The sequence below is a fragment of the Lindgomyces ingoldianus genome, assembly GCF_010093535.1.
Source record: "Lindgomyces ingoldianus strain ATCC 200398 unplaced genomic scaffold BDR25scaffold_13, whole genome shotgun sequence".
NCBI lineage: Eukaryota > Fungi > Ascomycota > Dothideomycetes > Pleosporales > Lindgomycetaceae > Lindgomyces > Lindgomyces ingoldianus.
In genome coordinates, this window is record NW_022985174.1 from 1,282,763 (window position 1) to 1,310,522 (window position 27,760).

General features: G+C 51.0%; 10 protein-coding genes across 10 annotated transcripts; 4 read left to right on the forward strand and 6 right to left on the reverse strand.

The window, feature by feature from the left end:
- Positions 1 to 213: 213 nt before the first annotated feature.
- On the forward strand, positions 214 to 4,911 carry BDR25DRAFT_354349 (uncharacterized protein; the record flags this gene model as incomplete). The annotated part of the gene is made up of 27 exons (XM_033695295.1): positions 214 to 347; positions 388 to 442; positions 500 to 554; positions 614 to 1,597; positions 1,650 to 1,696; positions 1,750 to 1,971; positions 2,003 to 2,098; positions 2,137 to 2,163; positions 2,203 to 2,239; positions 2,298 to 2,383; positions 2,492 to 2,543; positions 2,686 to 2,766; positions 2,912 to 3,012; positions 3,050 to 3,198; positions 3,252 to 3,297; positions 3,416 to 3,466; positions 3,531 to 3,543; positions 3,584 to 3,650; positions 3,722 to 3,780; positions 3,845 to 3,959; positions 4,000 to 4,067; positions 4,152 to 4,209; positions 4,285 to 4,363; positions 4,443 to 4,551; positions 4,601 to 4,646; positions 4,698 to 4,750; positions 4,811 to 4,911. The coding sequence occupies 27 exons, from the start codon at positions 214 to 216 to the stop codon at positions 4,909 to 4,911; spliced, it is 2,991 nt and encodes a 996-aa protein (XP_033548682.1).
- Positions 4,912 to 5,376: 465 nt separating this feature from the next.
- BDR25DRAFT_222514 (pectate lyase) lies at positions 5,377 to 6,329 on the reverse strand (the record flags this gene model as incomplete). Its single annotated transcript, XM_033685066.1, has 3 exons — positions 5,377 to 5,528; positions 5,625 to 6,044; positions 6,152 to 6,329. The coding sequence occupies 3 exons, from the start codon at positions 6,327 to 6,329 to the stop codon at positions 5,377 to 5,379; spliced, it is 750 nt and encodes a 249-aa protein (XP_033548683.1).
- Positions 6,330 to 7,848: 1,519 nt separating this feature from the next.
- Positions 7,849 to 9,412, forward strand: BDR25DRAFT_324943 (uncharacterized protein; the record flags this gene model as incomplete). The annotated part of the gene is made up of 3 exons (XM_033692187.1): positions 7,849 to 8,062; positions 8,138 to 8,961; positions 9,053 to 9,412. 3 exons carry the CDS (start codon positions 7,849 to 7,851, stop codon positions 9,410 to 9,412), a joined length of 1,398 nt encoding a protein of 465 aa, XP_033548684.1.
- Positions 9,413 to 10,363: 951 nt separating this feature from the next.
- BDR25DRAFT_313718 (polyadenylate binding protein) lies at positions 10,364 to 12,701 on the reverse strand (the record flags this gene model as incomplete). Its single annotated transcript, XM_033691400.1, has 2 exons — positions 10,364 to 10,499; positions 10,552 to 12,701. The coding sequence occupies 2 exons, from the start codon at positions 12,699 to 12,701 to the stop codon at positions 10,364 to 10,366; spliced, it is 2,286 nt and encodes a 761-aa protein (XP_033548685.1).
- Positions 12,702 to 13,520: 819 nt separating this feature from the next.
- On the reverse strand, positions 13,521 to 18,019 carry BDR25DRAFT_260424 (uncharacterized protein). The gene is made up of 3 exons (XM_033686650.1): positions 17,494 to 18,019; positions 16,894 to 17,338; positions 13,521 to 16,844 (listed from the first exon to the last, which is right to left on the reverse strand). Exons 1-3 carry the CDS (start codon positions 17,909 to 17,911, stop codon positions 13,661 to 13,663), a joined length of 4,047 nt encoding a protein of 1,348 aa, XP_033548686.1. The 5' UTR covers positions 17,912 to 18,019; the 3' UTR covers positions 13,521 to 13,660.
- A 957-nt stretch (positions 18,020 to 18,976) lies between these two features.
- BDR25DRAFT_303237 (inositol phosphatase) lies at positions 18,977 to 20,701 on the reverse strand. The gene is made up of 4 exons (XM_033689966.1): positions 20,292 to 20,701; positions 20,163 to 20,235; positions 19,405 to 20,113; positions 18,977 to 19,352 (listed from the first exon to the last, which is right to left on the reverse strand). The coding sequence occupies exons 1-4, from the start codon at positions 20,426 to 20,428 to the stop codon at positions 19,210 to 19,212; spliced, it is 1,062 nt and encodes a 353-aa protein (XP_033548687.1). The 5' UTR covers positions 20,429 to 20,701; the 3' UTR covers positions 18,977 to 19,209.
- An 89-nt stretch (positions 20,702 to 20,790) lies between these two features.
- On the forward strand, positions 20,791 to 21,707 carry BDR25DRAFT_354354 (uncharacterized protein; the record flags this gene model as incomplete). The annotated part of the gene is made up of 4 exons (XM_033695296.1): positions 20,791 to 20,905; positions 20,999 to 21,267; positions 21,318 to 21,580; positions 21,614 to 21,707. 4 exons carry the CDS (start codon positions 20,791 to 20,793, stop codon positions 21,705 to 21,707), a joined length of 741 nt encoding a protein of 246 aa, XP_033548688.1.
- A 25-nt stretch (positions 21,708 to 21,732) lies between these two features.
- Positions 21,733 to 22,579, reverse strand: BDR25DRAFT_354355 (uncharacterized protein; the record flags this gene model as incomplete). The annotated part of the gene is made up of 7 exons (XM_033695297.1): positions 21,733 to 21,827; positions 21,885 to 21,950; positions 21,981 to 22,164; positions 22,231 to 22,303; positions 22,353 to 22,376; positions 22,420 to 22,461; positions 22,506 to 22,579. 7 exons carry the CDS (start codon positions 22,577 to 22,579, stop codon positions 21,733 to 21,735), a joined length of 558 nt encoding a protein of 185 aa, XP_033548689.1.
- A 929-nt stretch (positions 22,580 to 23,508) lies between these two features.
- Positions 23,509 to 24,328, reverse strand: BDR25DRAFT_303238 (uncharacterized protein). Its single transcript, XM_033689967.1, has 4 exons — positions 24,043 to 24,328; positions 23,874 to 23,986; positions 23,676 to 23,821; positions 23,509 to 23,626 (listed from the first exon to the last, which is right to left on the reverse strand). Exons 1-3 carry the CDS (start codon positions 24,051 to 24,053, stop codon positions 23,682 to 23,684), a joined length of 264 nt encoding a protein of 87 aa, XP_033548690.1. The 5' UTR covers positions 24,054 to 24,328; the 3' UTR covers positions 23,509 to 23,626; positions 23,676 to 23,681.
- Positions 24,329 to 25,105: 777 nt separating this feature from the next.
- On the forward strand, positions 25,106 to 27,416 carry BDR25DRAFT_23662 (uncharacterized protein). The gene is made up of 3 exons (XM_033685552.1): positions 25,106 to 25,455; positions 25,502 to 27,127; positions 27,189 to 27,416. The coding sequence occupies exons 1-3, from the start codon at positions 25,258 to 25,260 to the stop codon at positions 27,354 to 27,356; spliced, it is 1,992 nt and encodes a 663-aa protein (XP_033548691.1). The 5' UTR covers positions 25,106 to 25,257; the 3' UTR covers positions 27,357 to 27,416.
- Positions 27,417 to 27,760: the final 344 nt, after the last annotated feature.

Below are 27,760 nucleotides of genomic sequence, written 5' to 3' on the forward strand. Positions count from 1 at the left end.
ACCGGCAGCTAGCTCAACGACCACTAATGCTGCTGCAGAACTGCAAGTCGACTTTACACGACCCGGACAGACACGGCGAGAATCCGCTTTGGGTGATGGACCGTGCGTCGCCAAATCCCGGTTTGCCTCTGTTCGAGTTTGCAAGGGCTTCCATGGCTGTACGCTCAACACCATGAAACTATCGTGAGCTTTCCTGGCTGAAGTGTTAAATGAATGCTACATGAGATTTGGTGTCCTGACCTGACAAAACTGCTGCACCTTTGCATTCGGCGAAGATGGGAAGGCGGTGATGGTAAATCGCCCAATATTCACTCCTTAAGGAGGAGGAAAGAGTACACCGCTCGAAGGTGAAAGATCTTGCTTGATACCCCTTTAAACTCCACTTAGAAGAGAATTCCCTGTGTCCTCATCCTCACACGCAACACCCCCATCACGTTTCATCGTCTTTTAACCTTGACAGCGCTCTTTTGTACCTCTTTTGTACCTCCTAAGCACTCAGGAGAGACTTCTCTGCGTCTTCTCCCTCAACCTCAACATTCGTGTCACATCTCGTCGTCTCCCGACCTTAGGCAGTCCTTGTTTACACCCCCTTCGTCTCTCTTGAACACTCCAGTCTTTACGAAGATGTCTCCAGTCATGCATATTCGTGTCCCCGGCCGTCCCGGCGACGGTAGTGCTCCCAGTGGCGCCGTTGCAGACAGGAAAGCCGCCGCCGTTGAGTATCGGGCTCTCCTAAAGCGCATGTTCCCAAATCTTGACTCTCTGGCTCTCAGCGAGTTCTTCCGAAGCCCGACTACTCACAAGTGCGCTGGAAATAATGTTGACGAGGACATGACGATGCCCACCAAAGGAACTGGCTTCTTTGACCTCGGCGACAAGACACGCGAGTGCGTTCTTCGCTATGTACTTGTTGATTCCAACCCTATCAACGTCCCGGCTACTCTCTACGAGCCACACGAGGTCCCAGAGGTCATCCATACCGACCCCCGTCTCACCAACATGGGCATGAGAATCTACTTCTCTGAAAACACCTTTCACTTCAAGTACCCCGAGATCCTCGAGGATTTTGCGTCCAAGAACAAGAAAGCTACGAAAGTCATCCGCAAACTCGGCTTGGACCTCGACAGCAAGTTCCTCATTCGCGTCGTCAGCTGGCTCAAGCCCTTCGAAAACCTCAACGAGCTCACTATCGGAATAAACGAACGCAGCTTGGTCGAGTACATGTCCAACACCTCTGAGGGCTTCCAGAAGTGCGAAATGCATCCGCAAGATATTAGCTTTCAACTAAATCTCCTTGTCCTCCGTGTCCCTGGAATGGATGCCCTTCGTGCTGTCCGCGTTCCTAAAGTCACATTCACGCCTCTGATCCACGGCAGCAAGGACGACAAAGTATATGCTCTCCGCACCACTGGTCCTATTCCCGTCGGTGTCCTCGACACAATCGTGGCGAAAGAGATGATGCGTCCAAAGGACCCAAAGCGGTCACTCAAACGCACGCACACGCCCGTATCCAACATCGCAGTCGCCGCAATCCACCCCCATGCGCCGGCCTTCCGCTTCTTAGACCTCCCAGCGGAGCTACGCAACCAGATATACCGTTTCGCACTGATTCATCGAGGGAAGATCAATCCATCGACCCGCCACCCCAGTTCCCACTGCCGTCCCGGCACGAACCTCGCCGCCGACCGCAAATACCGTCCGAGCGCCGCGCCATCCCCCTCTCTGGCCCTCCTGGATACCTGTCAGTAGATCTCCCAGGAGGCGACCGGAATCTACTACGCCACCAACGAATTCGTGTTCTACTACCCAGCACAGCTCATGGCGTTCATACAGGTCCTAGGCGCCTCCCGAAGGGCGATGATTGAGAAGGTAACGCTCTGGTATAAAACCCAGAGCCAAGGGGGCATCGAAACCACTGACATCTCCTTGATGATGGCCAAGCAGCTCTCTGGGCTCAAGGAGCTAGAAGTTGTCCTAGAGCGCCGCTGAGCGCTTCGGGGAGGCCGTATCTCTGGACTCCCGCTACTACGAGAAATCCCGGCGGCTGGAGTTCAGGTGGGCATCAGGGAGATGTCGATGGGTGTCCAAGAATGGAAGGGTGAGAGTAATCGGGATGCGGAGTTTCATCACGTGAAGAGGAGGGTGGAGGATGTGGGAGAGATGGTGAAGGGGAAGAGGTAGGGTGAGGGGGAATGGCGATAGGGAATTTGTGGGGTGGGGGGTGTGGCTAGATACCAAAGTCCTTGCCATAACTTTCTGACCGCTCTACTTACTGTCTGTGACTGCTCCTTACCAAGTGATATATTTAATCAACTATGCTGCTTCAAAGTTCCTCCGCGCCAAGAAGAGAGTAAAGCAGTGGGAAGAGAGCGTAGACGTATGGGTAGATTAAGTAGAGGTTTAGGAGTGAATTGGAAGGCAGCTGGAGCTAAAACTTTTTACCACAACCTTATATATAGTCTCCTTACTGCCTCTCACTGCCGCCTTTTAGGTGACATCTTATTACCTATGCATCTTCGAAGTTACTCCAAGCCAAGAACCGAGTAGAGGGGAAATATAATGGCATTGAAGGATGAGTTGGCCAAGCGTAGGCTTTCGAAGCAAGTTAAAACGTAGCTGGGGATAATAACCCTTGCTAGGGTTTAGTGAATAGCATCCTATCTATCCATAACTGCTGCCTTCCAGGTAGTATCCAACTACCTATATCTCTTCAAAGCTCCTCCCTCATGAAGAAGATCACGAAAATGTCGCAGGAGAGCTCTAGAGGTGAGCGTGTTAATGATGTACAAGGGGTGAATTGAAACCTAGCTAGATGCAAGAAATCCTTCCTTGAGCTTCATAGATAATTATTCTGCTATCTGTGACTGTTACTTTTTAAAAATTATTTTCTAAGTGCGCTTCCAAGGACCAGCCCAAACTCCACCCTTCCCAGCAAAGATATGGTTGAAGATCCAAAGAAGAGAGTTAAGAGAGCTTAGTATGTCAATAATGTACTTTGGGGTGAATTGGAAAGTACTTAGATGTCAAATTCCTTGCTATAGTTTCGTAGGATCTCTACCTTAAGGCATATTTACTATTCTGCACGCGAATCAACCGTTGGTTGATTATTCGTATTTTGATTGTGGAGCCCCGTCCTTACATATGTCGCTTGCATATAGCTTCTATTTTGAGCCATACCAAGCAAAGTATACCCCAGAGGTTCCCCCCACGCAAAGATAGTAGAAGAGTTAGAGGCGGGACGGAATATTCAGGAGTATGTCAACGAAGCACTTAGGGCGAATTGAAATGTATCTCGGTGTTAAAAAGTGCTTGCCAGGGCCAATCGAACACTCTAATTGCCGCCTATAACTAACCGCTTGTTCTTAGGTAACATCTTACTACGCAGCTTACCTGCCTCTTTGCTCTGATGGGTTAGCTGATAGCTTGGTTTAGGAATAAGAGGAACTTGGACCTGGAAACTCCTTTCGTGAGAGATCTCTAGCTATGTAACGTATATATGTGCTTGTCCATGGAAGTCACTCCCACAGTAGAAGAGCGTAATCGGTCTCACTAATAACCTGATGGGGTAATCAAACGCCGTCAGAGAGATTTACCACTCAAGGGCGTCGAATTATTGATCATCCGGCGGTTACCCATAGTCACAAGCCCAGGTCCAGGCCCAGGCCAGAGGCTAATCACTTAGCTTGGCGTGTTCTCTAGGCTCTCCATATCATCCAATCAGCTCCCTTTCCCTCTTTCAAGGCCCCCACCAACTGCTAGACAGATATAATACGTTAATCTGTATCACAGTGGGAAATAAAATAGACCTAGACCTTAAAAATTCTTGCAAGTGTCGAGTGAATAGCCAACTCCCTACTTCTTCTAATCAGTTTCCAAGTAATATGTAGTCGTAGAGACTGTAGCCTTGTAGGGGGCATGAGTTTGGTTAGAAGTGACGTATTGTGGATTGAGGGGCTGAGGTGCTATATAGTATATAGCATTGTGGGACGCCAAGCCCAGGGTTGATCGGGCAGTGAATCATAGAGCCCTCGGATTTACAAGATCTTATTTGGATAGTTCGGCTTCTAGTCCTGCTTACAGCACATCTCATGACCTATAAGAGTTCCTACCTTAATCTACTAAAGTAGCAAACTAGGGTCTTTTGCTCTGAGAAGGCACCACAAGCCTGTGGGACAGCTCAAAAGACGGTCAGATATCTTGGAGACTCTTGTTACCTTTTTAAGGTGATATTTGGATATATAGACATATTTATACTTGTAGGGCTTCCTGGATCTTATAATGTAGCCCGCAGCTCTTCCACACCGCTACACACCATAGTCATACCAATGTTGTCTTGTCCTTCCACGTATTGGATTCAATCGGGGTATGCAAAGTAGATGGACTTCAATGAGTTCATTTCTATGGGTGGGCCAAGAATTTTACAATTCGCATTATCTGCGTAGGTCACCACTATTTTTGCACGTCTTAGAAACTGGATTACCTACAACAGTAGCGCATGGTTCGTCAGTGTCACAGATCTCGGGGGATCTCGCTCCCTGAATCAATTCCTAGGTACATAAGACAAAGGTTTAAAATTATCTTCCTCGCCACGCGTTGATAGAGAAGACCTACCCTCCCTTTGGTGCCAGATGTTTGGACTTACACTCGTGCGACTTCGGCCCCATTCTACGACATTTTTAACTTGACATTTACTCCAGAACTAAGAAGAATGTCCTCTATAGGCTGCTCTACGCTTCAAACTCTACGATGAGTATTCTTAATAAAGTTCCGGTGTCGGAAAGCCCGTTGCGACTGTGCGATGAAAAATGAGCGATTGACATTTCATGCCTCGAAGCCAGGATGTTTCTTCTTTCTCCACTGATTAGCAGGACTCTATCGATAGATATTATTGTTGACGAGTTTGAAATGTAAATCGAAGGATGAAGTTAATGGCTACCTTGATGATATGAGTGGAAATTCTAAAAGAGATTTCAAAGACAGGAAGGAGCGAACATGTTGTATAAAAGCTAGTAGCTCCCCGACCGTTAGCGCTGCTTAGTTGAGACCATTTGCATCCTCGTCTTATTTGGAATTCCGTACATGCTATACAGCTAAGTGGAGGTGTTTGAGAGGCCTGAACGCACTAAATAAATATATCTCAACTCTGGAAGCTGTAGAGTCGTGAATACTAGCCAGTCGCACAGATGTCGTCTAATGAAGACGTCATGAAGAGCTCCTTTGCAGAATTTTGTATAAGGGAAGAATATATCCTTCGAAGCGAACCCCAGAATCCTAACTAGAAAACAATTTTGTCCTCACTTTCTTTCAAGCCCTTATTCCCCCCACCGTTGCGCAGCGGCCTACCTCTTCCAACGAGCTCCAGCAGACACCGATTGATCAGCATCCACTCGTCTTAACAGCGCTGGTCGCGCACACAACGCCATCAGGTGCAGAAGCCGTCTTGGTGGGCTCATCACCGTCATCATTACCCTTGTAAAGCCAGCAAATCTTGCTGTTCAAGAGACATGAATTTGAGATTGTAGTTTTATCTGCCATACCGTACGTACCATTAGCATGTCTCGGTTCGATGGGGTACTTCTGCCCGAAGTGGATAGGTAGGACGGAGGAATTTCGACATTACTTACCTCCCTCATTCCCATTAACCCCCGCAACCACATCCGCGCCATCCACCCGAATATTCGTAAACGTGGACGACCTTGCATACTGTGTATCGCAGTTTCCACAACTACGATACACCTTCCCGACATTTTGAGCGAAGAAGTTCTTCACGGCGACGGTTCCGCCTCCGTTGTGCTGCAGCACCTTGTCGTCGGCATTACGGGCACCTCCGCCATTGACGTACGATGTTCCCGAGGATTGCTTGAAGGTTGCAGCGTCTTCGCAGACGTCGGTCCACCAGACATTGTTTAGGGTGCAGGTTCCAAGGCAGTGGACTCCTTCGCCGTTGTTGGCGCCGATGATGGCATTGGAGAGGGTGGCACCGCTTTGGAGGAGGAAGACGGCATCAGCATCGCCACCTTCGGCTTGTTCGTTGCATGTGCTCGCTAGTGGGTGTGAGTATCGGAAGTGAGGTCGAAAAGTTAAACAATTATAAAAGAGAGTATTTTCTTGAAAGGGCGTAGTAGGTCGTTATGAGTGAAGGGAGACTTACGATTGCGATCCCACTGCTTCATCCCTCCATCGAAAGAAGCTCCAGCGGCAATAGTTTTGACGGCAGCCAAGTTAGTAGTTCCAGAAGCTGATGGGAAAGTAGTCTGAAGGTTGGTATTGGTGGTGGCTGAAGTAGCCAGTCCGGCCAGAGACGCTGCGAGAAGAGCTTTAGAGTACATCTTGAAAAATAGTTGAACCAAGAGGTATCAATGAAAGGAAATGCTTGAGCTTCTAGAGAGAATCTTCGAGCGTGGGAGATCTAGTTTTCTGAACCTCCCGCTCCACCTTTATACTTCCTTCTCTCGGATTCGCTATCAACGCCCGGAACTCTCAACTCCTCCTTCCATGCCGTGCAATATCCAGACCTAGTGATCGGCCACCCGCGTACCTAGAAACGCGGAGATGAAGCTATTCAGAGTTCCGTGTGGCCATGTTTTCGGCGAGACATGGACGCCACGCAGAAGCCGCAATATACACCACGGCGCGTTGAGATTAAGAAATCCGGGTACTTAGCTCTCCTGGCTCTGAAGATCGCTATATGGTGAGTTATTGGAAGGAAAATCTCCCCAAAGACTCCTGACCCCTGCGCTGGTTTTCGGCATCTTGGAACTAGGCGTAGATCTTAAGCCTGCCCTTGGCAATATTGTGGGCATTATCCTGGGAGGTGTAGAGCTGAGCCTTATCTCAAAGTAGGGCGTTGCATGCGCTTGTTTACTTCGAAGACTTTAACAACAAACTATAAACTCAAATCTTGCTTCCCGCAAACGTTCAATGTCTCGCATGCTTTCTTTACCAGACAGCATATACTTCACATCAGCGCTGGATGTGGGCCTGGAAAATTCAAGGCCTTCACGGAAAATTTCCAGGACTCCCAAGCGGTTATTAATTTACACTGCACGACGCAAGATGCCGGTACCTGGGTACGTTGGCGGAGAATTTGACGCATCTGGTAATGTTGCTTGACGTGTGGTTGGACAGCCTCCTCGCTTCGGGAGCTTGTCCTATTGCTGGAAAATCTGACATGGTCAGAAGAGGGAGAGCAGGTCGAACTGAAACGCAGCGAGCAGGTGAGATGGTACTGTATTTTTTGGTGAGGATCCTGGGGTGATTTGGGAGTGTTTGTTTGCCAACTCTGAGTGAATAGGAGGTTAATTTGGATGCTAGAGCTGCTATCAAGAGGAGAGGAGAGGAGAGGATGAGAGTGATTGCGAGTTGACTGCTAGAATTGTGGTATACTAAGGCTCTTCTCTGAGATATGTTCATGGGTAATCTTTGAAAGCTAAAGGGGAGAAAGGATAAAGAGTAATGCGATCGCCAAAGGAAACCTGCGATGCGAGTAGGTTCCAATCACGTGCTGTGGCGTTCACCCAGAGAGCACTAGCCACAAATTTAGTGTCACTATGACGTAGAGGTGCTGCCCTGACAAACACGTTCCTAAAAACTTCGCTGTGTAACGGAGCTTGCCTAAGCTCATTTCCAAGGATATCTTCTCTTGTAGAAGAACTTTTGCATTTCTTCTATGCACAATATCTTCAAATAGTAATGAAGCCTCGGATATCCTCCTTCCATCTTCTCGGGCGCTGCTCAACATTCTCGCCATGCCAACACCTTCTGACACAAAGTCCAGCCCCCCAGCTCCATTCAACCAAACCCGCCGCCGCGCAGTTCAGGGGCTTTATAGTCACGCGACATGTACGGATGCAAGGGCACCGAAAGGATACTGGAAGTTACGACAATTCGAACGCACGGCCCGCGGCTGAGCTTAATCAGAACATAACACAGGAGGAAAGGGAAGACTACGAAAAGAGGTTGGAAGAAGACAAGGGGAAGCAAATACGCACGCCATGGCACCGTGAAGGCAGTGATACACCGCCAGTTGCGCGGCAGAGGAGTGCCGGGGCCATGACTAAGGGTAGGTGATCCTGATGTTACCACTCTTGTACTACGCAAGCGCGGGTTGGAGAGGTTAACATGAAATGACGTCTAGGCAAACTCCTCACGACTCCCTCCCGTATGCTCAAGCTCGTCCTCCCACTTACCACCAAAGACACCAACACCGACCGGAAAGACCTCGAGCCCCTGGCCTTGCTCGTTCACCCCCAACAGCCGCTCTCCTACCTAGAACGTCTGATCCAAGCCGAGCTACCTACCATCAAGAAAGATGGCAATGAGCGCATCCCAAATGTCTACTTCCGTGCCGAAGACTCTATGCAAGGCGAACTCGAAACCTCCAAGCCTGCCGAAACCCCCGTCCCCGAAGACCCCGAGGCTCTCGGGGAGCGGTCTGGCGAACAGGATTTTGAAAAGGTGGATGAGATACGGATTAACGGGAAAACGGAGCGGACGGGAAAACTTAACCGGAAGAGTCCCTCAGAAGCCAAGGCATTGCGAGGTGGCCACGGCGAAGGCGGCGTGGAATCCTACAGCGGACTCGGCCATGAAGCACCAGCAAGTGAACATGCGTCCCGCAAATTCGTTCGCTGGTCTAGCTCAACGGAGATTGGAGACTTCATTCGCGACGCAGCTCGAGGGCAGGAATTTGCAGTGGAAATCGAGGGCGCGCCGAACGACATCCGAGTTGGAGTTCCGAGCTTCAATGACCGGACGTACTATTTGAGGATGCGACTGCGCAAGACGAGTAGGAAGATTAGCTCTATAGCTGAGATTAAGAAGGAATGCGATCGTCTTGCGCATAAGGGTGCGCAGAGAGTTGCTATGGCGGGCTTTGGGGTGCTGTGTGGCTGGTGGTACTTAGTGTACCGCTTGACTTTCGAGACTGATCTAGGCTGGGACGTTATGGAGCCTGTTACGGTGCGTCTTTGCCCTTCTCTCGTTCTTTCATCCAACCCATCCTATCCCAAATCTTCACTCGGACAGGAAACTGATCAAATTCAATCCACAGTACCTCGTTGGCCTCTCCACCCTAATTGGGGGCTACGTTTGGTTCCTATACCACAACCGCGAAGTATCCTATCGCTCCGCCATGAACTTCACTATCTCGCGTCGCCAGTCCAAACTCTACAATGCCAAGGGTTTCGATCTCCGCAAATGGGAGTCGCTGGTTGAAGAAGGCAATGCGTTAAGGAAAGAAATTAAGGCTGTGGCTAATGAGTATGATGTCGAATGGGATGAGATGGCGGATGAGAAGGATGAGAAGGTTGCTGAGGCGTTGAAGAAGGATCGCGAGAAGAAGAATGGGGTGGGGAAGAAGGAGGATGACAAGGGAGAGGATGCGCCAGCTGCTGGCAAGGGCGATGATTAGAGGACTATCTTTGATTGTCACCTAAGCGTGGAGTTTGGAGTATACATAGTCCTCAGGTACTTTGGGAGGCATGGTAGACTCAAAGTGTATGCTAATACCCCATTGCATTTGAACAAGCATACATACATGCAGGCATACGCTTCCAATTCAATCCAACACGTACGGAAAACACCTCACATGACACTGCCATACACCAAGCAAGCATGAGAGTGAGCATGAAGTTTGTTGAAAATGTATTCGCACTATCGACTGCCGCAACATCGTCCCCCATAGCTAGCCAGCCATCGCCTCATTCCAGAAAGCTAAGCTAAGCTAAGCTAAGCTAAGCTAAACTAAGCCATATCCTTCTAATCCCCAGATTAACTTCTCCATCATTACTCTCCACCCCTCCCATCCTACCATAAAAAAACTCCATCAATTCTTGCAACGACGAAAGTATGCTGCGGGGACCCTACCATCGGGGGCCCACTGTAAGGTATCAAGTCTGCAAATTCCCCGATGTTTCTCGGAGAATTCCCTATCCGTTTGTCCGTTCATCCATACCATTGGATTGGTCGATTGCAGACCTGAATGTCTATAGTACACTGCAGGGGAAAATAAAGGGAAAGTGTGAACCTTGACGTCGCGGCGAGGCCGAGAAACTACCCCACATCCGATTAAGGAAGGGGCAGTGTATAAAAAGTTGAATTGGGGGGAACCAGCCATCAGCCATATCGTTCTCTCTCACCTTGGAAAAGTTGTTGTTGAGTCGAGAAACGAGAGGCTCGAAGAAAGGAAAGGACTGCAGGGGAAAACTTTTGGGGGTGGTGTTGCAATCAGTCGTAAAGCCATTCGCCGAGAGAAAGAAAACCGTTAGCCGAGCGCCATTCGCCAAAGGAAGCTAGAGACAGAAGTCGTCAAATTCGATCCGCTGTGCTGGTTAGCAGAAGACCTTATTCGACTGCGCGAAGATTAGGCCTTGTCTTCTTTTGAATCGTCTTTGGAAGCATCTTCTTTAGATCCCTCACCCTCTTTGTTCTTGACGTATTCGTCGTATACACTCATAGCCTCCTCGACCTTAGCACGAAGAGCAGAGTCGTCGGTGGTGCTAAAGGCGAGTCATTAAGAAGTCATTTGAAATTTTGGGACAGATTACTCACAGGTTAATCAACTCAGTGTTGTCCATCTCGAGGAGCATACCGGTGATCTTGCCTGCCAGCTCGGGTTGCATCTCGTGGATTTTGGGGTACAGTGCCTCGCCCAACATCTGCTTCTGCTGTGGTGGTGGGGCAGAGCTTAAACCACCAACATCAACACTGGCAGGGACGGGGCCAGGAACGGGACCTGGACGCTGCTGAGGGAAGACAGGCATCTGGGGCTGACCTTGTCGTCCACCCATAGCACCGCGACCGGCGGAGGGCTGCGGGAACGCTGCCTGGCCTCCACGGATTCCTGGAACGCCGGCCATCTGCGGCTGCATACCGGGCATGGGAGGCATAGGTCCACCTCGGCTGTTTCCGCGTCCTCCCATAGCTTGCTGAGCGGCTTGAGCCAACTGAGCGTACTGGGGATTGATGTACGGGTTAGGGAAACCGCCAGGGATCATACCAGGAGGCATGTACATGGGAGGAATCTGCTGGGTATTTGGTCCACCACGACCTCCTTGCTGGGCTGGAATACCGCCAGGGAATCCGGCACCACGGCCGCCCTGACCACCGGGGAGGACTTGGGGGAAGGGCATTTGGCCACGTGCGCCAGGAGGAAACATGACGGGCTGTTGGCCAGGGGCAATGAACATCTGAGGAATGGCACCAAACTGCTGCTGTTGCTGTTGCTGCATACGGAGCTGGTTGCGAGCCTGGATCGTGGCCTCGAGCTGGTTCTTGCGAACGTCCTTCCGCTGAGCCAAAGCAACGTAGAGCGGCTTGCCGTTGATCATTTTCTGGTTCATTTCAGTGACAGCCTTGGTCGCCTCATCGGGGTTGCTGAAGCAGACGAAGCCAAAGCCCTTGCTCTTGCCGAGGATCTTCTTCTCGCCCTTGATGGTGACCTTGTCCTTGTCCTTCTTCTCTTCTTTCTTCTCGTCTCCAGAGCTCTCCTTTACACCATCCTTATCCTCGCCCTCCTTCTTGTCTTCATCCTTTGTCTCCTCCTTCTGCTCGTCAGAGGGTGTGTCGGAGCGGTCGGCAGGCATCGCGTCACGCATGACTTTGGCGGATGTAATAGTACCGAAAGGAGCAAAGAGATCTCGGAGCTTCTCGTCGTCGACATCGTCATCCAAGTTCTTGATGTACAGATTCACACCCTGGTACTTGGACTGCTTCTCGAGACGTGCGGCCTCGTACTGCTTTCGAAGCTCCTCCTCACGTTCGTGCTTCTTCTGCGCACGTCCAACGTAAAGTTTCTGGCCTCGGAAGTCGTAGTCATTCAGCGCTTCGACGGCGGCCGCAGCATCTTCGTGCTTAACGTAGTTGACGAAGCCGAATCCACGGCTCTTGCCGGTTTCGTCGTGCGCAAGCGAAGCGGAGGTGATGGGGCCGTACTTCTCGAAGAGGTCACGAAACTCGTCGTCGCCGGCGTCCTGATCGACATTCTTAACGTAGATATTGGTGTAGTTCGCCTTCATCTCTTCGAACTTGCTCATACGATCCTTCTTGGGGATGTGGTGACCGACAAAGACTTTCTTCTCGTTCAGGAGCATACCGTTGACATGCTTGATGGCATTGGTGGCAGCTTCGGCAGTCTCGTAGTGGACAAACCCATAGCCCTTGGAGTTGCCCATCTCGTCCTGCGCGACCTTGCAGCTGAGAATGTTGCCGAAAGCAGCGAAAGTATCGTGAAGAGCCTTATTGTCAATGGCGACATCCAAGTTTTTGATGAAGACGTTGCCCTGGCCAGTCTTGCGCAGGGCAGGGTCGCGCTGAGACCACATGATGCGGCATGGCCTACCCTTGATGACGGTGTAGTTGAGCTCCTCGAGGGCCTTCTCGCCGTCCTCAGAGCTGTTGTAGTTAACATAAGCGTAACCGAGAGAGCGGCGGGTGACGGCGTCGCGGCAAACACGAATAGAGGCAACCTGGCCGATGGACGAGAAGAGCTCAAAGAGCATAGCCTCCGTGACGGAGGGGTCAAGTTCACCAACATACAGGGAAGCTGAGTTCTGGTGGGCGGCAGGCGCTGCCGAGGTGGGAGTAGCAATATCGCCGCTTGGGGCAGCAGCGCCGCCGACGTTGGTGTTCAGGGTGGTGCCGTTGGCGTCAGGGGCACCATCGTTGGCAGGAGAGGTCGAGTTCGCGGCTCCAGAAGACATGCTGTAGATCTGGCGGGCGCGCGTCAGTGGCGGGCAAAATTTTGTGGGAGAAGCAGGGTTGCAAATGCAGGCTCGCTTCTGCAAAAAAAAAGTTGGGGGCTCACCTGAGCTACGTAAGACGCTTCAGCGAAGAGATGCAGTCGAGTTTAACAGTGATTCTAAAGGTCAAGAGGACAGACAGGTGGGCGAGCAGGGTCCTTTGCGCACGCTGGGCCGGGAGATTGAAGGAGGCAGAACGTGTCGGAGGCAAGCGACTGGGTGGTGACGAACGGGTTGGCGGTGACGTCGGAGGGCGGGCTTTTTTTCTGATTTTCTGATGTTTTTTTGTGTTTTCTGTTTTGTAGGCAGCCCGCAGGAATTGCGAACTGGGCGGTGGGGTTTGGGCTGGCGGTGGTTGTGGGGGTAAAAGCTTTGGAGAGGTGGACAAAACTATTCTGGCACCCTTTATACTAACGTCGTGCGCGAAGGCTCTGGGCTTGGCGCGCTAAGCCGCTTTGTGCGCTCACCTCCAAGACGTCGAATCAAAGCGCCTGCATAAAGCTGCGCAAAGAGAGTAGGCAGCGAACAACGAGCAGCGAATGCAGCGAACGCGTGAATGTAAACGCGCGTCCAGCTGTTGTGTAACAGATCAGGCAGTTGCAGAGCCTCCGTTGCGACTGCCTTCACACAGGTGCTCTGATTCGCCTTGCTGCCGTTGATAACGATGCAGGAAGGCACGATCGAGTTGGCAACATCGCAGCAGAGTCAAGAGAAAGAGCGACCAGTCCGTAACAGAAGGCGCGACCAGCTTGGCTGATGTTATCGTAAGATTGATACTGACACATTTGGCATTTTCATCTACAAAACTGCATTTGGCCCAAACACCCAACCAAATGTCCCAACGTTCATCCAACAGAGATTAAGAATGGGTATCTGTGCTACAATAGATGCAAACGACACAAGAAATCGTCACAAATCATTCATTCCTTCAGACTGTCATCCCACCCGTCCTGGTGCACCAGGAACACCTCGACTCTTGTCTTACAGTCTTCCAGGCCCTTGCCGAGAGCCTCACCCCACTGGCTCTCCACCAAGCCCACTTTGTCCTTCAGGTCGTCTGTCAATCTAGCTTCTTCGTCTTGGCGGATTGCTCGCATCTCGTTATCTACGCTGGACCCGTCTTCTCCTTCGAGGATGCGCTGCGTTTCAAGGAGGCGGGAGCCGGCCGTCATGACCCCCGTCTTCACCTCGTGCAGGAGGCAGAGAAGGTTTATCTGAGATTCGATGAACTGGTATGCTGATCGGCCCGCATGCGCGAGCAGTGAGTAGAGATATTGCATCGGAAAGTCGTGGTAGGCCGGGTTCTCCTCGTACTCCTGGGGTGGGATCAGGATATCAAAGCCATTCAACCGTTGGGGTACCTTCTGGACGATGGTGAGAAGGCCGGGGGCAATGTCCCAAAAGGCTGAAAGCTGAGCCTCGACACCTCTTGTCACGTTCGCCTCGATGACATTCATCAGGTCTTCGTATCTCTTTAAGATCTCCTTTTCGAACACAACTTTTCGGTCTTGTGCGTCGCGTTGGAAGAAGGCGGTCGCTTCCTTGACTTTCTGCTCGTTTTTGGTCTGGATGTACGGCAATACGATGATATCCCTGTACAAGTCGTTGCGTTCATCTTCGAGTTCGAACATTTCTTTGTAGAGCTGCTCACGTGCCTCGAATAGCCATTTGAGTAATGTCAACATCTCTAGCAACTCTGGCTGTTCGTCGCCCTCTTCCTGGGTTTGGTTCGGATTGGAAACTTGTGCGTCGTTGGACAAGCGTACTTTTAGATAGTCCATCGATGCTGTCACCTTTGTGATACGTTCGCAGAAGAGTGCGTGAAGCGGATTGGCAACCTCTGTCTGAAATGTGTCAAATATGTTCTGTACAAGATCCTGAGCACGCTTGTTCTCGAGGGCTTCGAAATCTGCCTCCGCTTTAGCCGCATCTGCAAAACTCATGATGCCATTTCGAACATTGCCCTGGATGTTGTAGTGAAGCTCTTTTCTTCGATCTGCTAGCGACGTGCTTTCTTGTTCCCTACGCGTCCCTGTCTTCTCGTTAAAGCCTTCCTTAGTTATCTTAACCTCCTCAAGTTCGGATAGTGTTCGTAAGTTGTTTCGAATGGATGCAAGATCGGGGTGGTTGTTGTTGACCGCAGGATGATGTCGTGGGTATGGAGGCGGGAGCGTGACGAGCCTAGAAACATCCTGTTTATGCGGATCTGGCGTTGCTGGAACAGAGCTGGGGTAGTATTGGTAGGATTGTGATGAAGATCGTTGTCCTTCCTCGTCAGTTCCAACCTTCTCCGGCGGATATTCGTTCGGCCCGTAGGTTTGTTGGTTGCTCGAACCTGTTGGGTATGCCGGTGAAGCTTGATCCTCCCACTGGAGACTTTCCCGTGCCTCTTTTGGAAGACCCATGTACTTCGACTCCCTCTTGCTCCTCGCTAACCTCCTGCTGCCATGGCCAGATGACGCTCGATCTGTACTCGCCTCCCACCAGCGACTTGCAGACCTACCACGAGAATCTTCGTCAGGCACTGTACTCATGGCCATGCTCGGAATTGGAGAGAGACAAGGCTGGTAGTTGTTGTTCCACGCCTGCTCACGGCCTCGTTGGCTTGTTGCACTAGAAGGTGAGTTCGGTTCGGTGTGTGGAGTGAAGTTTGTGACTGATGAGGCAGGGCTGGCGGCTGTTGTGGGCATAGAATTAGAAAATCGTGTATCTGGTGACTCTCCAACCGTAGATGCCTGTGATCTCCTTCCACTTGGCACAGAAACGCTCTGTGCACTCGGCGTTGCTGATCTGCGGCCGGTACTACTGTTGTATGATCGCCACAAATCTCGAGTTAGATCTAGGATATCGCACGCCATGGTATCAAAAGCAGCCGAATAGCGATCCCGTCGAAGTCTCGATTCAGCAACAATGAATTCGGCAAAGAGCTCCAGTCTGTCTTGATCTGTCTGAGCAGCGATCTCTTTCTCAATGAACCGGCGATGGCGTTCTATTGATGCTTGTGCAAAGCTGTCGCGGGCAGTAGGTCTGGGAGTGCTGGCTGATGACTCCTCGGGTCTAGAGTCCGAAGCACAGGATGTTTGAGACGTAGATCGGTTGACGTGCTCTGATGTGTTTGTCAGGCTAATTGCGTGCTCATCGCCAAAGTAGTGGAGAGGAGGTGTGGGAAGAGCTTTAGGGGGGATTGCTGCTGGAGCTTTTCGGACGAGACGATGATCAAAACTATCCGTACCTGGCGAGAATGGTGGTGTAGGTGCAAATGCGCCAGATATGGCTCTCCGGGCAGAGTCTACTCGAGGAGTCGAATTCGATGATCCAGGTTCTTCCAACGACTGGGAATTCCGTGGTGATCGAATACCACCACTGCGCGGAGTACTCTTAGTAACGGCACCACGACGACTCAAGGACGCATCGGGGGTTCCTGGAAGCACGAGATTGAGATCGGTAGGTTTCGCTGAGGCCGCCTCCATGTCTTGTGCCCAAGGATTATTATTCGGCTCCACACGTTCACGGGCCGCGCGGCTTTCGCTTCGGCGTTCACGAATGCCTCGACTGCTCGGATCTCGTTTCGGTGGACTACGGTAGAGCGTGCTGGTCGAGTTGGAGGTGGATGCTGTAGGGCCTGAGGAAATTGAGACATTTTCGCTCTCAGAGGTCTGCGCTGGAGGAAGTCCCGAACGAATCGCCTGAGGACTAGTATCTATTTGCAAGCCCCTAGCGGCTGGAGACCTTGAGCGGCTTTGTGCTTGATCTTCTTGCCAACCTACTGGTGTGGGTGGGATTGGAGTTAATGTACCCAGACCGGGTCTTCGAGTTGGAGGAGCAGAAGGTAATATACGTTGCCGGTTTGCGTATGACTCTGACGAAGGTCCTAGACTCTGTGATCTAGAGCTACTTGGAGGAGGTCCGGGTGGTGGTGGAGGTAATGGCAAAGCTTGAGCCCAGTTTCCTTGAAGGGGAGCCGGAGAGTTCTCTATCGGGGTTCTAGCGTCTGCCGCAAGACTAAGTGCGCCAGCCGATGCAGCTCGCCGCGAAGCAGGTGGCCTAATGGGGGATTGAGATTCTGGACTCCATCGGCGCTCTGGGAAGGCACTTGACAGAAATCTATACATATTTGTCGTTAATTCACATACGTGCTCGGATGTCCACTTACGTTTGAGAAGCCCGTGGGCCAGGGGATCCAGGCGGACGTGAAAGGGCTTCTGATGTGTTGATCCGCAACGACTCAATGGCACTTGGGCCAGGACTGTGGTCAGATCCTCTGTTCCTAAAGGCCGAGAGGCTAAACTTAGAATGAGATTTGTCACGCGAAACCGACCGTTCCTTTCCGTTTCTGGGTGGTGGAGGGGGAAATTGAGGATTCGAAGTCACACTGGTTGCACTTGTGGGCACGAGCATAGACGAAGGTCGACTGTAATCGAAACCTGAGACAGGTCGCGATTGTGCGGAAGGCACATATTCCGACGGTTGAGCACTCGTTGGGGGATTCTGAGGAGGCGCGAAGGAGTTGCCAGACATATGAGGAGAGGAATTGACCGCTTGCGACAGGTTCTGATTTTGGCCGGGCGAATATGGTGGGGGAGGGGAGGGCATCGATGCTACAGACGCAACTTTAGTATCAATTCAAGGCATTTATAACTCATGATCGCATCGGGTTATCCAAGCTTCACAAACTCGCGGGATATGCGAGTGGTAGCTAATATGAATCTATGGACTGGGGGAGAACAAAGTAGGTAAAGAAAGTTTGAATTACCCTCCATTCCAGTCACTTCACGCGGCCGACTCGTGACTGTTGGCGTTTGTGCGGTCGAATGAGGCAGGTATGCTCCTCCGACCGGTCCATGGCGCCCCCATTGTTGAGGATTGTAGGGCACAGAGGAGGAATTCCTCATTGCCATCGGTGAGGAGACAGGAGAGGCGGCATAGGTCGATGGTGACGGAGCGTACGGCGAAAAGGGCACGCTTAAAGACGTCGCGGACAAAGGAGTCTGCGCATGCAGGTACACTCCTTGAGGCGGTGCCAGGGCCGTGGTGATCAGAGGAGGTTGCACAGCGATGCGCCTGAGGGGAGTTTGTCCTGGCACTGGCAGTCGAGGAGAAACGGGTGCCGGGGGAGGAGGTGGTGGAGGCAGAGGAGAGCGCGGGGCGGTATAGTCATGTTCAGACGACATGGTGAGAGATGTTGTGAAAATGGCTTGACGCCGAAGCCTTCAGCGGCTCCTGCGACTCGTACGACGAATCCAGTCTGAGGACGGCGGGTGATGTTGAACAGACGTGCAGGACTAGAGATGTTGGTCACCACAGGACGCGAAAGGCCACAAAAGCAACCACAACGGCCGGGGCTGGTTGCGAATCCTGGCTCATGCTGCGTCTGGGGAAAGAAAGAAAGTACGGCAAGGAGCGCAGTCTGTGATAGAACATGTCGATGCTGCTGTCGCTATTCGCTGGTCACGGCCCCCATCGCCCAAACATAGTGTGATCCGAGAAGGGGGGGGGGGCGAACAGGGGCGAGAGACATGCCACTACCTAACCCAAAGCCGCCTTGGTGTGGAGATTTCGACAAAAAGCGACTCTTATCCTTGCTGGCTTCGACGAATGACGACCGGGAGCGGGCCGGAAGGAGCTGCACTATCCTGGCGATCTCAAAGGTCGGCGGCTAAGAATACAGGCTAGTGTGGGCGATGTCTGGCTTCATGCCCAGTTCGAGACAGCCGCAACACGTAAACCGCAGAGTGCTTTAAAGCAATATAGATGTCCTTTATTCCTGGGAAATCTCCGACATCGTGGTCTGATTCTTCCTGATTAGCTGCAAGAAAAATTAAGTCACGAGGCTCTCTCTCACTCGACTGGAATATTACGTTCACAGCGATGATGGCGCGGATTTGCAAATCACCGTTCGGCACATTGTCCCCCACTGTGTATAAATAGCATCCGTTCTCCGTGCCACATTCTGGAACTCGGATAAGCTTCGTAAGGAATGTGGAATCAGACCAACGCTCACGTCGTCGACGAGCGGTGAATAATGCCGTATTCTTCGTTGGATCGTCCATTTCCGAATTTATCAATGGTATTGATAGGTGCCATCCACGCTTAAACACCCACCACTCTCACACCGTTTCTGACTCCGCAGACTGGGCGTTTTTCATGCACTGCGATGGGCTGTTTGAAAGGCACAATGTCTTGTCGAGAACAGTTGACACATCGAACAGCTGCACCGTGGCTGCTCGTAGCGAATGTGGAATTCGACTGTTTTCATTCACACCAGTTCAGAGCTATGTTCAGACAGGACCCAGTGCAAGCCATGGCCACAAGAATAGAGGATCTGTTTCTGTTTGCCTGAGCAATCTGGAGATCTATGTATCCGGATCAGATTTAGTAACATGCACCGAGCGCCCTATAGCATCCATGGGAAATAATCGACTTTCCCTTTCGCAACTCGAAATCGGCGTTATTCATAGACACCGGAGCCTCATTTTCCGTGATTCTTGTGCGCGTCAATAACTTTCTGGACCTCACCCTCGCTCCCCAGGAATATGCCACTACGGTCGTGAATATGCTCTGGGACAACGTCCAGCATACGCCGCATGTGGCTGTCGACTGCCAGACCGCCGGCTAGAGCTGAATCAGAACGTAGGAGACACACAAAATCAAATTTCAGACATACCGTTCTCAAAGACCATAGCCATAGGCGCGCATTCGTAAAGGATTCGAAGTTTGCCCTTCGGGCTCTTCTTGTCCGCAGGATAAGCGAAGATGCCTCCATACAACAACGTTCGGTAAGCATCAGCAACCATAGAGCCAATGTATCTGGCACTGTATGGCTTGCCGCCCTCTACAGGATATTTGAGGCTATTAACGTATTCCTTCACCGGGTCTTCCCAGTAGAGGCTGTTGCCTTCGTTAACGGAGTAGATGGCGCGCTTCTTGGGGATTCGCATATTAGGGTGAGTCAAGATGAACTCGCCGAAGGAGTTGTCCAAGGTGAATCCGTTGACCTGTCCACCTTTCATAGTAATTACGAGTTGAGCTGATGCACCATACATAGTAAACCCGGAGGCAACCATCTCCGAGCCAGGCTTCAACAGATCCTCCTTCGTACCGCTTGCGCCCTCTGGTAGCTTGTATATGGCAAAAATAGTGCCGACTGAGACACCTGCATCTAAATTCGATGAGCCGTCGATGGGGTCGCACGCGACGGCATAACGAGCCTGAGGGTGTTCGTCGAATATAATGGCCTCCTCTTCTTCTTCGGAGACGAGCACCCTCACCCTCGCACAGCTCCTCATGGCGCTGATGAAGAGGTCGTTGCCGATTACGTCAAGCTTCTTTTGATCATCACCAGTGGTGTTGGAAGAACCGGCGAGACCAGTCAGCTATGAGGCTAGTTAGCCATGATCTCGATGGAACCGTGCTAACACGCACATTGATCAATGTCGCTCTTCGGATGTAGTATGCAATACTCTTGAACGCGAATTGGAGGGCGTGACAGAGGAGGCTTCAGAGCTCTTGGGTTAGCCCTTAGGCGCCTAACATTCTCGACGTGATACTGACGTGAAGTCTCCAGTGGCCTCCTTGTGCTTCGTCTGCTCCTCAGTGAGGAATCTAGTGAGAGTCACAATATCTGTGTTGATTCTCTCCGACCCCACAGCCCCTGGCTCATTGCCGTTGCCGTTGCCGTTGCTGTTCATCTTGAATGTGTCGAGACAATATGTGAGATAGAGACCGGGAGAGTGAAGGGTGCAGGAGTATGTTTGCGATGAGCGAATGCAAAGAGGAAGTTCGGAGGGTGTTTTGAGCTAGAGGCCTGGGTTCAGGTGGCTAGAGTCGGGCACGCGGAGCACCTTCGGTATTTGTTTAGATTCGACACTGGTTGGAGGATGTTGCCCTCGGCAGTCGAATTGAGGGTCACGAGCAGCGGCGGGTGCGATGGCTTGGAGGCAATAATAGGGGATGGAGAGCTGAAACAGTGAATTTCAAGATCAGGTGTCGCCACAGCTGCCATGTCCATAGCTTGACGTCGGGACCTCCTGCTTTGTTATGCTTGTGAAAAATGACGATAGATGAGGAAACCTGCGGGGCGCTTCATCCCTCCGGAATGTGTTTTCCCCGACATTTTCCGGGCCGCGGACGGGATCCAAGTGGCTGTGGACCTCCACAAACGTTAGGTGAACTTCTTTTCAAACACAGATAGATTCCTAACCGCCTGTACCAGATTTATGGCTTCTTTTAAAAAAGAAGTTCGGCGGGGCCTGACCAAGGGGTCGTGTCGTCTGTAAATTTGATCTTCATTGGAGCTTCACGGCCGTTGTACATCATGCAGCCACAGATCAAATCCCTCCATGCACGATATCGAACCGGAGGGGCGGACATTCTGCAAAGCGTTTACCCGATGGCCACCGGATGTGGACGCTTTCGACTCCCTAACGAAAGCTGCATACTCAGATTAAGGATATACCATGATGCACAATCCCAAGTGGATTGCACTACAAAGCCGGGACAAGAAAGACAAGCATCTCCCAACTCGCTTGTAAGAACATCGTAGTGCTCAAGAGTTGACAGTGATCAGACTTTACGTAGTTACTCGTCGTTGAGCTGACATTTATAATGCCATTTCCTGTGTCAATAACTTTCCTCCATTATTCAAAGAGACCCAATCCATGGACTCACGCAATCAATTTATCATTCTTAAACAAATCCAACATTCACTCACATATCACTTCACCTTCATTCACCTACTCAATACCTACTCAATACCTACTCAATACCCGCTCATGGCAGGATCTGCCTGACTCTGCCAAGCAATATAGCACGTGCAATGAGCTGACTAACGCTAGCGCCAAGTGGCCACGGAAAATTTAGTTTCGAGCTCCGAGCAACTTCATCTTTCTCAAGACCAGCTTTCTACCACCAGCTTTCCACCACACGCACTCTGATCCATTACTCTGTCTTCTGCCTCTGTCGGTTTGATGTCCTCTCATATTCTCCTGCATACCTATCTCTGCGTCCAAAAGCTCTTTGGATCTGCCGGCATGGATACCGGAGTTGGGTGATAACGGCCCTCGTTCTCAAAGTAAGCTTCTACTTTCGCTAATTTGTGTCTCTACGTGATGAGAAACAAGCGCATTTCAAACTAGAGTCTTTGACCTCTTTCAAGGAATGAAAATTCTGCTTGCACGTCAGTCTGATCGCACACAATGCCTTCTATATTGTCTCGCCTGAATGAATCCCCCTGTAGCTAACCCTCAGTAGGCCTAATGAGCACAACACCGAATTCTCTATCGCGAAATGGCATCCTAAGATTGCTGTATTCTTGGTAAGCAGCCCTTCGCTCATTCCTTGCGCATCTAATGATGATCATCTGTGCTTTTGCACGCTGGAAATTACCGACTGAGATTTCATCAATGTCGATAAACAATGGCTGTTTCTGATTGAACATATTCCTAGTCTAGCTAAGAGACTTTTTCATTCTATTTGCTAACGTGGAGTTGACACAGGTTTCCCCGGGTACGCGACCTTCATACTTCCCCCAACCTCGACCGCATGTTATGATGAATGGCACTGGGCTCCGAATATTCATGACGGATATGCCTTATTGTGGCAGGCCTAGAAAACCTCGCCCACTGATATGCGATCATTCTGTCACGTGGATGAACGTGCTGGAGAGCTTTCTCTGACAGACTTTAGCACATATGTGATTATGGTTACCGGAGCATCGGTTACCCTGGTTTATCGATGTAAGTAACCGTTCTCCAACCGTTCTCTTACTTTCTTGGATATGATGTTACCAGATGACGAGTCTTATTCGGTTTTCCGATGACGAGAAAACTCTTCAATTCCATTCATGCCTTTCTGATCCATTCTTAATCATCAATAATTTTTCACCTACAGGGGGAGGACTATACTAATTGTGCGCCTAGATCTTCAGTCTCAATGTCATTTTGCGATGGTATGCCTCTCTTGCTTGTCTTTCCCTCTCCCTTTCACGGTGATGAATCGACATTTAATTGACAAGCATATGTCCAAGCTACCTTTGGCAGCGGCGACGACACCTGTCCGAACTGATTCGTGCCCTATCTATCAGAGTAGTAGATCTTCGTCTTTTTTCCGTACGCTAATTAATTCTACAGCGAGGCCACAACATCCGCTCTGGCACTTTGGAGCCGCTTGTAACAAACGTCTGGTAAGTGTTTAATGCCCTTTCTTTACGCACTTTTAGTTTTCTAGGATGAATATTCATTTTAATCACGACGGTCTACTGAGCTACGGCATTGGTGATACCGCCTTTGACAAGGCAGAGTCTGAATTAGCAGCAGCAGTCCTCCAGGGTTCATTCTTGCAGTGTTCAGATCAGATGCTCACTGGATAATAGTCTCACTGGTGAAAACTTGCTCGTTCCGTTGAGGCTTGCCAAGGAGCTGGGCGGACCTGCGTGGCCCACTCGAGTCCACCAAGGTGCCACCTTAACCGTACTCCCAAGCTCCACTTTGGTGCAGTATCCTGCGTATTCCTACCCGCAACCGCGTTCCTGGGACTAGATCTGGTACTGACAACCCATGGTTGGTTGCCATGCTCGCTCGCCTTTACCAGTGCCGCGAGCTATATATCGTAGTGCAGAGAAAGCAAGGATCTCACCCAGGGTCATATTCACCATGTCACATTTGAGCGCATATATTCAGAGAAATCTTGTCGAATTGCGCGAAAAGTTACCATTGAATACTGAGCGAACCCCGTACCAATGACCAATCGAGCTCTTCAATCTCCACCCCTTCTGCGTTTCCCGACCGTGATGCAAATTGCCCATTGCGAAATGTCCGAACTCTCCCGAGACCCCTTATTCCACCCAAGCAACCTTCAGCGCTGCCTTCATATTGCAGTCTTCATAGCGCCTATCAATATCAGCTCAGATTCCCAGCAATACAACTGTTGGCGGCTCACGGTTCCTTAGTATAAACCAACGGTGATATCACCGCGTATCCTTGCCGTCAAATGGATTTCCGCTTCAAGGTCGAGCTTGATACCAAGAAGGAGGGCGGCGTCCTTCAGCTTGCCTTCGTCGTCAATGGGGCCCTTCACAATAGTGCCTTGACTCCGTCAATTGAAAATTCATGAGGAAGAAGGCTTGAGAAGACGCACCTGCTGGTGTCTGGAGGCCACCAGAGGATGGGATGCCGAGCTTGCGTCCACCGGCGGCTTGGCCGTCATCGCTATCGGACAAGTAGTTGCCGGCTGGGCGTTGAGTGGCAGAACTGGACATGAATTAGCTGGAGCATTGGCAATGGAAATTTTGAACTGGGCCCCGTACACAGTAGCCATGGCTTAGGATTGAGAGACGGGGGTTGGAGGTTTTTGGTTTTGGGAGAAGATGAGATTTGAATGGTTTTTGGGAAACTGTAGCCTCGGGCTGTCGATTGATGTTGTTGATGGTCGGGGAGATTCAGCTCAGCTGTCTGGTTTCTAAGAGATGCCGGATGGCAGCCTTATATATGTCGAGTTCTCCTTTCATGAAAACCTCGTCGGCCAGCACAAGAGCATAACTGCCGATATTCCTGCACAATTCCAGAAGCCATTGTAACGCTGGCAAAAGGATCGGACGGCTGCAGAGGGGAAAGAGACTGGAACCCAATGGCGTCGAAACTTCGAAACTCTCCCTGCAGCAATTCGGGTTTGCGACCTTGCGACTGGCCACAATATCAGCCCAGACTCGTACAGGAGATTTTCGTTGTCCACGGATCGTTGCAGTCGAGATGCACACAAATGTTGGTGTTGCTTATGTGTGGTCAATGCTGGTCAAGCTCATCGTTACACACTTGCGGGGAAGGGCGAGTCAAAGCTGAAACGTAAAGGGGTATCCTAGCTCCCAGGGCTTCTTATACATGTTACAGATACCCTTCCGGCGGTTTCTTGTCTAGACTCGACTGATTATCAGGCCATGTTCTCACGCTAAGCAGTGCCTCTTCCGAACGTGCAGCCTGACTCCGGCTCCTCCCGTTTCTTGCTCCAATTCGATGTCGCAAGCGATGTATGCACAATCCCAATACCCATCGCTTCCAGCCTCCTCCGTCCCTGAATCATGGATGGCATGTCCAGAATCGGGCGTCCGGCTTCAGATTCCACTTTCCAGGCTAAAGACGACAACAAAAGTCTCAGCCGGAGCGGGACCGCTACTCTCTTCCAAGCCCTCGGTGTGTTGTGCGCTGGCACTGCGTTGTTAATTGTAACGCAAGAAGTCATCGTTTTGGCGGTTCCTTTCAATCTAGCAACAAGTGGAGAAGGTTTTCCCACCCTTGCCGTGGCGAGGCGCGAAGTGGAACATTGCAGGAATCTCGAAGTTGCCTGGAGAGGATCCCCAAATTCGTCGTCCTTGATGAAACACATGCGCACTTCTGTCGCGAGAAGGTCTCTAGAAGCTGTGCCGGTCCAGGTGTAGCGCTTGTTTGGATTGGAGTTTGCTTGTATTATTGCCTTTCGGCGCGGGCATCTTTCGTAGTCTTCGAACACCTCGACTGAAGGCCGTATCATGGTTCTGCCCATTATCATTGCCGTTGTTGCGGCCCCCGGTCTTCTCGGAACCCAGGAAGCTATTCGCCAGTCTCAAGCAAAGGAGAAGCGGGAAGAACATCGAGCGCGTCGATGCAATCTCATTGCAACCTGCGTGAAATCTTCCCTGCGAAGTCGAGAGATCAATGGTCGTCCAATTGTTCTGAAAAATGGCAAGGTTTGTTTTCTATCCGCATAAAGATCTTCCGCTAATTCAAAGTTAGCTTTATATCGATACAGGAACAAGCGATGGGGAGTCATTCGGTCACCCGTACGCTGGCTATTACCTTCCGTATCCCGATGAAAAATATGAGGGGCTAGTGACCACCATCACTGACGAAGCCCCTATCATGAATTGGGTGTATGTGGACAAGGAAACATACGAATTGAAATACGGCGTCCGGGTGAATGCCCAGCCAAATTTTACAGGCCCATTCGACTGTACCCGTCAAGACCGACGTTTGACTTTCGATGGATGGGAAGGATGGTGCGCCGTCGAAGAGTTTCCAACCATCTGGTCCTTATACTTTGACAAAGACGACGATGGCCTTCGCTCTAAGGTTGCGGAGGGAACTCGAGTTCTTGAAGTTGAGCTTATGCGGAAGGAAAAGAAATGGGTGAAAGAAATTGACGCGAGGCAACAAGACCAAACAACGAAACGGGCCGTTGACGTAAAGGAAGATGCTCCAATGGACAAGCCAATAACAGAAGAACCACAATTGGACCCTCCTGGGGTGGGGGTTTCCTTACCGGAGCCATTGAAGATTCCAAAATCGATATTTGCAAAAGCGCCACCATCGCCAGAGCCAGTACCGCCGCCAAAGACACCTCCACCAGAAACTCCTCCTTCAGCAGGGCCTGCGACCTCAACGCCTTCGCCTTCTAGCGACCCCCCGGGAAGGTTGAACAGAAAACGAGGCTCACGAGCCTTGGCCCAAGCACAGATGTTCGAGCAAATGGGCCAGAAATCAACCCCTTTACCGCCTAAAAATGGGAAGCTGCCAATACGCCGCACCAGTGGTGCGTCAGACATATCCGAATCAGGAACGAATGGCAATGCTCCGGTGCCATACTCTACTCGTCCCGATTCCTCCATTCTGACACCATCGGCCCCTGCCCCGGCAGCCAGACAAGAACCGGAGCCGAAAGCCCTAACCTCAGATCCAGCGATCTTCGGAGGCATGCTAGGGGGTGCCCCAGGTCGACCTCCCCAACCGAACAGGTTGAGATATGATCCCAATTCTAACAATCAGTATCCACTTCGCCGTAAAGATTCAGCCCTAACTGATAACGAGCCACCTCAGGCCCCTCTTCCACGTGTACCGACCTCACCCACTAAACGCCGCCCCATTTCCCCTAACAAGGGTGTCCCACCTCTCCCACGTTTCCCCGCTTCATCGGGTGCAAGACGGCCAATCTCCCCTGAGAAAAATCGGGCAGTATCTCCCGAGAAACGCAGACTTTTCATGCCGAAAGACTCGCAGAAGGCTACCCCCAAGAGCACTCCAAAGAATCAACCAAACAAGCTCACGAAGAGGTCCCCTACCTCTCCTACTGATCGACGACCCTCCACATCCTCCAAAGATGGCGATTCAAAATCCTCTCCGAGGCCTCTTGCCCGGACCGCTACAGCTCCCCCACGTGTTTCAATGGCAAACACCATGACCACTGGCGAGAAAGGTTCAATGCATCGCAGCATGGCCTCTAGTGGTGGCTCTGAGCCATCATCTGCTGATCGACCCTCGTATGAGAGGACAACTTCAAATCTGTACCGGGAACTGGACGACATACTCAAGCCAGGACAGAGTACTGGTAGAGCTAGGGGTGCAACGGTGCCTAGTAACTCTCAGGTATAGTTACACACCAGTTGCGGTTGCTCGGCTCATTGATCTTTTTCTAACTTGTTCTTAGGGAAATGGCAGGGTTGAAAGACCAGTCCCGCCGAACAGGCCATCCACATCTAAAGAGGCCGCCAAAACCACCAACATACCGAGGTCCCCTCTTCAAAGGATGTTTTCTATTGCGAGAACGGCGTCAGCAAGGAAAAAGGAGGATCGGAAGTCAGGAGAGCCAATATGAGGATGTTTCGCAGCTAATAATTTTCATTTAATCATGTACTCGTTTAGGCAAAGAATGATGAGCACAGCATACTTCAGAAGCAGAGGAGGCTTGACAACTGGCTCAGGTTGGGAACGAAAATCATTGGTTGTTATTGTAGCATATTGTGGAGGCCTCTCTGTACGTTATCTTGGATGCATCCATCACCCAGCATGGCGCCACGGTGCACCAAATTCGGTTGTACTTAAAAGCATGCCTGATGGACCAAATACTCACCAGCAATGTTTCGTGGTATGTGGTGGTCTCTGGATGACATATTTGGAATAGCTTGCATCTTGATGGTGGATCCGAACGAAAGTGGTTTAGACGTCTCGGAGTCGGAGAATGCACGAGCCAGAGCCTCAATGCCAAGCTTTCTCGAAGCT